General features: G+C 34.3%; 1 protein-coding gene and 1 non-coding gene across 3 annotated transcripts; both read left to right on the top strand.

Moving 5' to 3' along the window:
• Positions 1-812: 812 nt before the first annotated feature.
• LOC135151843 (small nucleolar RNA R71) lies at positions 813-919 on the top strand. The gene has a single exon (XR_010290754.1). It is a non-coding gene; the product is annotated as a small nucleolar RNA R71 (small nucleolar RNA).
• A 2147-nt stretch (positions 920-3066) lies between these two features.
• On the top strand, positions 3067-8049 carry LOC108215443 (uncharacterized). 2 transcript variants are annotated; one of them, XM_017387948.2, is made up of 3 exons: positions 3067-3453; positions 4405-5010; positions 6922-8049. In XM_017387948.2, exons 2-3 carry the CDS (start codon positions 4429-4431, stop codon positions 7780-7782), a joined length of 1443 nt encoding a protein of 480 aa, XP_017243437.1. In that variant the 5' UTR covers positions 3067-3453; positions 4405-4428; the 3' UTR covers positions 7783-8049. The 2 variants fall into 2 exon arrangements, with proteins under 2 accessions (XP_017243437.1, XP_017243438.1); XM_017387949.2 differs by having other exon boundaries at positions 4508-5010.
• The last annotated feature ends 3838 nt before the right edge of the window (positions 8050-11887 follow it).

The following is an 11887-nucleotide window of genomic DNA, read 5'->3' on the forward strand; positions in this document are numbered from 1 at the left end:
CACTCCTTAGTTAGAGCTACAGTTTCAAACTCCCCCAACCTTCTCTTCTTTGTAAGAATGTCCTTCATGAATTTCACGTAAATAGGCATCTGCTCAAGAGCCTCTACAAGTGGAATATTGATGTGAAGCTGCTTCAAAACATCAAGAAATTTCTTGAACTGAACATCCTGTTTTTGCTTTTGAAACCATTGAGGAAATGGAGGTTGTGGCTGAATGTGTGATTTTTCAACATATTTTCAAGTGAATTAGACTGAGGTGCTTGTTGAGAGAATCCGGGTGGATAATTGGACTTTACATTGCCATTTGAAGTTCCAGAATTTGCCCCTTGATTGCTCCAAGAAAAATTAGGATGTTGCCTCCATGACTGATTGTAAGTATTCGAGTAAGGGCCACCCTTATTTTGATTTCCCATGTAAAAGACAGATTCTGGATTTGAAGGACAACTATCGTAAGTATGAGCCTCACCGCAAAATACACAAGAAACATTCTTGGTTTGATTAATCTGTGAACTGAGGGATTGCTCCTTAGATTGATTACTGCCCATGCTCAGGTTCTTGAGCATATGCTCCATAGATGCTAGTTGAGCCTTCATCGAAGTTATAGAGTCCACATCATAGATTCCAGCTACCTTTTTACCTGTTTGAGCTCTAGAAGATGGCCACTGATAGTTGTTGGTAGCAATTGTCTCAAGAATTTCATAAGCCTGATTATAGGACTTAGAGAGAAGAGACCCATTTGCTGATGCATCCACCACCATCTTTGTTTGAGCATTGAGACCATTATAAAAAGTCTCCATCTGAATGCAATGAAGAATACCATGATGAGGACATTTTCTGAGTAATTCTTTAAATCTCTCCCATGCATCATACAAAGATTCATCATCCTGCTGTTGAAAAGAATTGATCTCATTCCGGAGCTTTGCATTCATATTGGGAGGAAAATACTTGCTCAAGAACTTTTCTGTCAAATCATTCCATGTTGTGACTGATCCTGCCGGTAAAGAATTTAGCCAGGTTCTAGCTCTGTCTCGCACAGAATAAGGAAATAATTTCAAGCGCAAAGCATCTTCAGGTACTCCTTGAAATTTGAAAGAATCACTGATCTCCATGAATAAACGAAGATGAAGGTGAGGATCCTCGGTAGGCATCCCACTGAATTGACCAATAGTCTGAAGCATTTGGAACATGACCGGCTTCAACTCAAATTGTGTTGCTTGAATATTGGGTCTTATGATCCCCGAATTTAATTCTTCGAAACGGGGTGCCGCATATTGCCGAATAGCATGATCTTTATCATCCACGATAAATGCACCCGCTGGAATGTCTCCATTATTAACATTGTCACCCATAGCTACTTTTGTTTGTTTGATCTTGCGTTGTGCTTTCCTTCTTCTATTGAATGTTCGCTCGATTTCAGGATCAAAGTCAAATACCACTGGGTGTCTTTCGCTCATGCACAAAGAGACCTGATGAACACAAAAAAAATTACTCCCGTTAGAACAGAAGTAACAAAAACCAAACTGTAAGAATATCAAATTCGTAATTAATAACTAAAATAGTCCCCGGCAGCGGCGCCAAAAACTTGTTGCGTAAAATACTAATGTGCAAGTGTACACAATCACAAACAAGTAATATAGTAATAAATACCAGATATCGTTCCTCAAGGACTATTTAAACGTATCAATCACAAATAAAATCTAACAGTCTAGCTATCGAACACACAATAAATTGGTGATGGTTTTTATACTAAAACTAAATTTAACCAACTAAAATTATACTAAAGAGCTTAAAGAGTTTCAAATATGAGAAGATAAGTCAGGATAATTACTTCCCCCTAACACAAGAATATCGGTAAAAGAGTCGCGAAATATTGCAGCAAATCACAATTTACTAGCTAGAATTCAATGGTCACAGGTTTCTCTCGAAATCACTATGATATAATTCCTACAAATAAACTAACATATGTCTATGCCAATTTAATATTCGGAATCCAATTAAGCATCAATTCACAAAGCTATGAATGGTCACAATATATGTCTATACCGCAACTATATTATAATCAAAAGATATAATCATGCACCATTCAAGTTTTGTGTCAATTAATCATAACCCTCTCAGTATTATGATTAACTCGATAACCCACTAGAGTTGATCAGGCAATAGCAAGTATTAACATGAAAAACACTTGAATGAGTAAACCACAAATTTGCATACAATATTCTTAACAAAACACCAAAATCCTCATGCTAGGGTTCCATAAAAATCCCAACTTTATACAATTAGTTCATACTCAAAATCTCAAAATTAACCAAGAATAAGAAAAACATGTTCATGATAACAAGAGTTAAGGAGAGAATTCTAAACAAAGAGATGAAGAAACAAATCCACTGAATGTCTTCAATGGCTGAAATCTCTTCCGTCTCGCTTCTTCTTTCTCTCTATGCTTGTGCCTCCCTTCTCTATCTCGTACCCTGTCTCTCTCGTCTCAATACCAAACCCTAATATCTATATTAAAAGTATTTTTAATGAATTAATGAAAATACAAGGAGATTTCCGAATCAGAATAGAATTCCAAAAGAGGAAATTCGCAGTTGACTTTTTGACTCTGATTCTGGGCTGATTAGACTGGGATAAAAAAGCAAGTCCACCTCTGAATTAAAGGCCTTGTTCTAAGCTTCGCGTGGGCTCTTGAATCACCTGATTTGGACTTCTAGAACTCCAGATATGGCCCAAACAGTGAATGCTGCGCAGCTAGCATTAAAATCCGAATTTTATTCGCATTAAACTCCAATTCTTGCTATTTAAACTCCAATCCATATTTGATTAGAATTCCCTGCATCCTACAATAAAACATTAAAATTTAATAAATAAAAATCCAATTAAGTACAAAATATCTAAAATACAGGGACAATATTAAGATAAAATGCACGCTTATCACAGGGACACTATTATCAAGAGTAACAATGTGTTAAAATGAGTCAAAATTATAATTTTTAGTGCTTCGAACGTGTCTTGGACCGAAAAATCGAACAATAAAACGGAGCAGTAAGCGAGAAGTAACAACACTTGACGTTGAAAAAAGGGTGGTCTAGTTTGGCCTCAAGTCATATTCATCGTCATCATTTCTTTCTTCCGCTCTCATAAATAGATCTTGCACTTGTAAATTATACGTATAAATCAATCCTTATCTTCACGAATCTAATTTCTCAATCCCCTCCAAATTAATACTATGATATTTTCCTCATAAATAAAAAGAAACAATACCTATTTGTAAGCTGCATACAAATACTTTTTTTATTTTTTGTCACTTTTTTATTTTTAAAACGCGAATACTCGTTGACTACCTGATGAACACAACAAACCCATTTTGATTCTGAAGAGAAGGGCAGTAAAGTAAGCTTGGGATTGGTAGATTTGTGTGGTTCAGATTGTGTGTTCACTATGATGGTCTCAGGTAAGCCTCTAGATTCTGCTCTGTTTTTTCACCATCATAATTTTATGTATGTATATGTGTGTGTATATGCTTGATGTTATTAGTGAAGTAGAAGAGATTTTGTAAGTGGGTTTGTTCTGTATTAATGTTCTGTTGATTGGGTTAAGTTTGATTGAAGTGTATCGCAGAGTTCTGTTTTTTTTTTTTTTTTGAATTATTTAATTTTGAATTTGTTTTGCTTCTTGATTGGGTTTTTAGTTAGTGTTGTTAAAGGGGTTGGTTCCAAATTTGAGCGTGAAATCAGGAATGATTGTTGTTGGTTTTAGTTGTTAGTGAAAATTCGTAACTGATTTCTGTTGTTTTTGGTTTGAAGTAATTACAGCTTGTGTTAAATTACTCGACTAATTTGCCTGTTTGTTTTTAGCTTCTCAAGTTTTGTGATTTATGGTGGTCATTTGTACACTGTGACATTCCCGACCTACATCGAAACATGTGGGGTAGTTAGCTGAGAATATAATTGTCTACTAAATGCACAAGCAGATCATGATCTTTTGGGGTTGTGGTGGCCTATGGGGATTATGCAAGTTGGTTGCATTTGAGCTGTTGAACCTTGAGCTTATATTAAATTGGATTCAGAAGAGATCCTGATGTTCGATTTGAACTCAGGATATGACCTGGGTTCTTGTCACATGCACATTGTACTATTTTCTTCAATTATCTCAAATTGTGCACCATATTCCGTGAGTTGATTATTGATTGATATGGTTTAAGGCACGTACATATTACATGATTATTGCTGTGAATTTAGGAAGTTTTCTTTATTCAAATGTGTAAAGTTTCCCTGCTAAACCTAACATGCCATTCACATCAATAAATTGGTATCACTTGTTAATATGTTTAAGTGCATGCTTGTTGTGATTTTTTATAGAACACAGTTTGTTTGGTTGGGACCTTACTTTTGGATCTACATAGGTTGCATATCTTAAATGCTGCATTATGCTGAAGATAAATACCAGAACCATAATGAAGATGAGGAACAAATTCCGGAAACCAACTACTTTACGTTGCAATGCAGGAAGCAGATGCACATTATCGGTAATCTTATGGACCTTGGTTGGATTCCTTATTATGTTTCATCTTCGGTACATGGTTCAGCACAGGGCTGTTCAAGGTGGTGAAGACATTCATTTGCATACAAGTTACCACCCAGTATTCCGGGAACTCGAAAATGTCGAAGAGGAGTCTATCAAAGTGCCACCTCCTAGAAAAAGATCCCCACGGGCTGAGAAACGGAAGCCTAGGCGGCCAACAACCCTCATTGATGAGTTTCTTGATGAGTCTTCCCAGATTAGGCACATATTCTTTCCGTATTTGAGAACTGCTATAGACCCAAGGAAGGATGCTGGCAACGATAGCTTCTACTATTATCCTGGAAGAATCTGGTTAGACACTGATGGGAATCCTATTCAAGCTCATGGAGGCGGCATTCTGTATGATGAGATGACTGGGACATATTATTGGTATGGAGAATATAAAGACGGCCCTACTTACCATGCTCATAAGAGGGGAGCTGCACGGGTATACATTTTACTCTTCCTAGTTCCTTATCCTAATTAATCATACTTTAAATGTGTAAAAAAAATATTTTCTTGCGTAAATCTTTGTTTTACTGCTTACAAAAAGATTATTTTTAAAAATACTTGTAATCAAACAAAGCCCTCGGCCTCTCTCTCTCTCTCTGTCTCACTGGGCTCTTCCTCACCTGTAACGGGCTGTAAGTGTGTGCATGTGTGTGATGGTGCTCCTTGCCTATAAATGAGTAAGTGTGTGTGTGTGTGACACATATTAGTCCAAAGTAGAACTGAACAAGATATCTCACGCTGCTTGTTTTTTTGGGAAGTAACAAGGTAGCTATGAATTTCTAAGTTCTTTAATTATCAGTCTAGGTCTTATAGCACCTGCATCACTGATATTAAGTTTAGTTGTATAATTTGGTGAATAGTTTTTTTTTTTTTTTTATGTTTTGTGGTTTGTTCTTTGTTAAATTTCTACCAATCCCACAATTCTTTATGTAGACCTATAAATTTTCTGAAAAATTCAGATGTTTCATCTCAATATATATTGGCTCCAAAATCTATGCTTCCCCTACACAGTAACATACTCCCTCCGTCCCTTTTTACTTGTCCCTTTTGAAAAAATAACGCATCTTAAGAAAATGTTAGGTGGAGATCTTGTTTTCATACATATCCTTAATAAATGTAATGAATTAGATAGAGTTGTGTATATATATATGCTAGTCAAACATTGAAAGTTGTTACATTTTGAAAAAACATACAAAAAGTTGCTTTGAAAAGAGAAGTGGACAAGTAATTTGGGACAAATTTTTTTTTCAAAAGGGACATGTAAAAGGGGACGGAGGGAGTAAATGAAGGGACCAAAGGAGCTGTTAAATCTAAAGGCATCAGGTTCAAGAATTAAATGTAATTAATAGGAGTCGCAAACCTTGTTTGAGATATTTTAGCCTAAGAAAGATACCTAAGAGTTTCTAGCTTGTTGAAGTCGATGACCGGCTGCTCAGATATTAAAAAGCAAGTATTGCATGTAGATTAAAGCAGTATCCAGATTAGAATTTGCGAACTGCTCTAGACCTGATTAGATCTTGCAAAGAGCAGTCGCTTATGTTAATCTAGCATATCCGATACAAAATATCTTTCACAACTGTAGTGATTAGTTACCAACACACCTATTATTGGTCCTACAGTTCTGAAATTTATTTTGTATCAGATAGGCTGAATTAACATAAACGGTTGCTAGATGTAATGAGGGATTCGACACTAACAAAATGGTTCTTTTCTGAATATTTTGTTTGCTTCTAACACTCTCTACTTTGGAATTCAAGTATGCTGCTCACTACCTATATATTATAATGTTAGTGCTTCAGTTTAGGTGACCAACTGTTGAAGAACATACCCCTTTTTTAAATGTAGTTACAGCAGTAATTTAAGGACCTGTACAGGATCCATACATAATTGAAATTTTGAAATTTACTCCTTTTAATTTCATTATATTACAAGAATATATACAGCCATGGGTTTCATCAACTCGATAGGGAATATGAAATCTTGGGTGACTGAGGAGAATTGGGAAAGTATTTGGAGATGCAACAGGGAAGGAGAATGAATCATTACCGTTTAGGAAGCAGGTAGAGAGCAGATTCATCAAAATTAACCTGAAAAATAGTGGTGCATTCTTCTGTATTGCCTTAAAATCTCCCCCGATCTGCCTGGTCTATGCTTTACCCAAAATTTCCTCTTCCCTAATCCGTTCATGCACTTCAGTATTAAAATGCAGTAGTATGGGCCACTAACTTACAAATGCTGTCTTATTACTCCAAATATTATCACACTTTGATTCTCATATATATATTTGCAGTATGCAGTACATTTACAAAGTATTTGTACAAATATTTAGTAACCGATTTATTTGTAGGTTGATATTATTGGTGTCGGTTGCTATTCTTCAAAGGATCTGTGGACATGGAAACACGAGGGCATAGTACTGCCAGCAGAAGAAACAGATGAGAACCATGATCTTCACAAATCCAATGTACTGGAGAGGCCAAAGGTTATCTTCAATAAGCAGACAAGTAAATACGTGATGTGGATGCATATTGACGATGTCAATTACACTAAGGCCTCGGTTGGTGTTGCCGTCAGTGATTCACCTATTGGTCCATTTGAATATCTTTACAGCAAACAGCCCCATGGATTTGATAGCAGGGACATGACAATTTTCAAGGACGACGATGGCATGGCTTATCTCATATACTCCTCTGACGACAATAGTGAGCTCCATATTGGACCACTAAGTTCAAATTACCTTGATGTCACACATGTTGTGGTAAAGGCTCTCGTTGGACAACGGAGAGAAGCACCAGCGCTCTTCAAGCACGAAGGAACTTATTACATGATCACATCAGGATGCAGTGGTTGGGCACCAAACGAAGCGCTTGCTCATGCAGCAGGATCAATTTATGGGCCTTGGGAAATCATGGGAAATCCCTGCATGGGAGGTAACAAAGTTTTTCAGCTGACTACATTCTTTTCTCAGAGCACATTTGTGCTTCCTGTTCCAGGGGTTCCTGGTTTATTTATATTTATGGCTGATCGGTGGAATCCCGCTGACTTGAGGGATTCAAGATATGTTTGGTTACCGCTAACAGTTGGTGGAGCAGTGGATCGGCCTCTTGATTATAATTTTGGGTTTCCATTGTGGTCCAGAGTGTCCATCTATTGGCACAAAAAATGGAGACTGCCTTCGATGTGGACTGCAGTCAGCGGACAAAAATGAACCTAATGGTTTTCTGTAGAGCTTTGATGGTAAATATTGCCCTGGTCCTTGTGATTATATTGATAATCATAGCATTCTTGTGTTGCTCATGACAAAATAAATAGATAATAGGGTGTTGAATGTGGAGTTCCGGGTAACAGATGTAGTTCTCATTACCTGAGTCATGTTATATACTAGGATATTGAAAGGAGTTTTTCTTACAATTTAAATTTTTGGAGTCGCAGTAAAGATATTTACAACAAACCTCTAATCTTTGTGTTTAGTTTTTGTGCTGTTGTCCTCCATGGATTTATATTGCGCTTTACGATCAAGACGGCACGAGACATGCCTACCCGAAGAATATTATATTGTGAATCTGTCACTTTCGGTTTCCGTTTTAAAAGTAGATCATTAATCATGACTAATCACATATTATTTTTCGTTCAATAACTCGTCGAATTAACTAAATTTCTGATTAATCGAGAGCAATCCAATTAATTACTGATCAGTCCTAATTCCGTGAGTTCATCAATTATTCCAAATCCCGATTCTTGCTGTTTACAGTGCAGTCTTTCATACGGTGGAACGTGGACAAGTAATTAGCATCAGCATTAACGAAAGATCAAAACTAATGTAGTACACTTTTACAAACATTGTTTTAAAAAAACAAAAGCAAAATAATAATGTGTAAAAATGAAAAAGGTTGATATTATAACGTGGAGGGGCAGCATCAACAAGTCCCATCAATATATGAACAGCCGGTTAACCCTTAAAAGAAGCTCCCACTACCATATTTTGCCTTTTCTTTCTTAACCTTTAGTTGTGTGGGCCAATTTACATGTATACATTACACTCTCATTCCCCCTTTTTCTTTTCTCGACATTTCAACATTTTTGTTGATTCCATTCCACCTTGAGACCTACACACATCGACATCTGTTTTTAAATTGTTACTACAATGCTTCAATCTCCTGTCATCCTATTATTAAATTGTTTAGGTCTATTTACCAAAATATATGTATATAAAAGAAGTTGGGGATTATGTAGAAGAATTATAAGAGCAGGTATTTTTGAGTTACCACAAAAAGAATAATGCTCAGATAATCTACTGTTTAGGAATAATTATACTCCTGCCTTGTTGGCTGCCTCACTTTATTCCTGTATAATTTCCAGCTTTGCGATTAAAAAACAAAATGGTCCTACTTGTGTCCTTTTCCTTTTCTTTTCCAACAAAAAGCTTTTGGACTAGCTTTCTCTAAGTCTTCCTTTTTCTTTTTCTATTAATTCACAAAGTGTTGGAGTGGTGAAAGTGAAACAAGCCAACTACTTCTTTTATATTCCCTTCTTTTTTTTATGGCCGTCTTGCGTCTTGCCACACAAGTTTAGGAACATTGGTAGTATATAACAGAAATAATTATATTTTAAAAAGTTCATAACTTAATAGAGATATATAAATTAGGGTGAGTTTTGGTACAAACTTACAAACTTTCTGTGTTCAACACATATATAATTTGAGTTCAACATTTTTTTAACATATTTTATTGAACATCGATTAAAATTGTGCTGACGAAGTACATAAACTAATTTTTGAATGTAAAAAACTAAGTTAAACGTATTATATAACTAATATTTATGTTTCTAAACCCCACCCAAACTCCAGAGGTATAGTTTAAGTATCTTTATAGATATATTCAACATAATGATAATTAGTGTTCTACACCTGATGTTGAACCCCAGTTACAAATGTGTTGAATGCGCGATTTATTTATGCGTTATTTTTAAAAATTGTGATGTTTTTTCAAGAATTTTCAACATGAATATTTTCTATAACTAAAGATTAACACGATTGGAGAATAAAAAAAAGTTTGTAAGTTTGTAACTTAAAAAAGTTTTTATTTGATTTTATCCCTATATATATATATATATATATATATATATATATATATATATATATATATATATGGCATTGCTCAAAAAAGAACACCCTTAAAAGAAGAACAAAGAAGAACACTTTAGAATCGAACATAGAATCTCATCTAAAATTTGAATTAAATTCTCTTAAGTTAATTAACCTTTTATTATGAATAATAATAGTATCTAACATGTTTAACAACAATTATGAATTAAAAATAACGTGATTCTATGTGATATTAATCATGCAAAGAATATATATGTGATTCCATTCAGGATTTTGTTTTAGATTCTATTTTGGATTCTATAATATCTCATCTTAATAATTTGGATGAGTTTGGATGTTATATTTCATGTATTAAATTTAGTTAGTGTTTAACTATTTAATTATAATCTTAACAAATTATTTTTTATGAATAATAAAGTGTTATGATAGTGTTCTTTGTTGTTCTTTTTCTAAAGTGTTCTGCATGGAGTGCAACCCATATATATATATATATATATATATATATATATATATGTATATATATGAACAGGGTCATGTGATAAAATAAAATTCAAATTATCAAAACGGTTTGTTTTTTAAGTTTTAAAGGATTTCTCTTTTTCTGGAACATCTTTCTAACCTATATATATATATATATATATATATATATATATATATATATATATATATATATATATATATATATTAGGGTAAAATATTATAAATACTCGTTCTCTTTTTTCTTGTTGTATCTGGTACTGTTAATAATATAAAGCAATTTTGATAATAAGATATCACTTTAGAGAAAATATCAAAATATCATCGTACACACGTTTAAATTTGGGTATGATATATTACATAGGCATTCGCTCTGAGAATTCATATTCATATGCCATATATTTTGAAAAGAAAGAAGAAACCCCTGCATTATTAACGGTCTTTACTGAATTGAGGAAGTCTATTTTCAAATATCGTGCAAAAGTTATCATAATTTATAGCTATAGTTTCTTAATATGAGTTGTTTAGAATAATTTAGCAATTAATCACTTATCATTTATAATTAAGAACTTATTTAAAAATAACTTGTAACCTATCTATTTGGGTAAATTTGCTGATAATTTGTAATTTATAATATTAAAAAAGATTATAATGTTTTTAAATCGAATTTAAAAACAAATCCTAACCAAAAATTTATGAATTTTATTGATTAAAACTGACAAAACCTAAGCAAAACTATAAACTGATCACAGTTGAAATAAGTTGATGTTGATCTTAACAGAATTGAAACGAATATTTAAATAGCCAAACATGTATCACAACACTCCTAGTAACAAATAGCAGAGTACTACATAAAGTCAAATTTTATGAATTTTTTTGTACGTGGCTTTATAAGAACGGTTTGGCTAGTGTGTGCCCATGGGCACATGCTAAGCACTAACATTAATAAAAATGGAGGGTTTTGATTGGTGTGGTTGTTGTAACTGCAGGGGGGTCCACCATTATTAAAGAAGGTAAGCCAATAGAAACCCTCCAATTTCATAAATTTTAGTGCTTAATGTGTGCCCATGGGCACACCATAGAAAAACCGTTATAAGAATTTTCAATAGACAAGACTCTGGATATTGGATAACATGTCTTGCAGGTCGTCGTAGAATGGCTGATCATGTGTACACCAGCTCTCGTAGAAGAGAGAGGACCATAACTAGACCGCGTGCTAGCCATTAAATCATTGTTCCCACAGTCCCACTAGTAACTAAAAATAACCACCCCTTTAAACCAAAGATTCTCCAAACTCCACCCAGCCAGCCCAATGCCCATTGGCCGTCCTAAGATTCTATGGTCCCATTCTCCTCTCTGTTCCTTTTCTTCCACATTTTCAAATTTATTTCTCTACTTATTCTGTTTATTAAATAAAACACTCTCCGTTTCTTTAAATATCACTTCGAATCACCTAATACCAACTCCAACATCCATTTGAAAGTATTAAAATTAAACAACCATCCTCCTAACTAAACTAATAGTAAACACTTTATAATTATCTAATTAGGTAAAGATACGTAAGCGTGTATCTGAATTTAAATATGAATGCCGAGAAAAACAAAAAAGAAATCGCACTATAATGCCTATGGATCGCCCTGCCGATTTCGATGTGACCATCACATCTACCCGGGAATATGTTATATATACTAGCCGGAAATTAGTAGCGATAAGTCACAGTGAAACATGGATA

The sequence above is a fragment of the Daucus carota genome, chromosome 3, assembly GCF_001625215.2.
Source record: "Daucus carota subsp. sativus chromosome 3, DH1 v3.0, whole genome shotgun sequence".
Taxonomy (NCBI): domain Eukaryota; kingdom Viridiplantae; phylum Streptophyta; class Magnoliopsida; order Apiales; family Apiaceae; genus Daucus; species Daucus carota.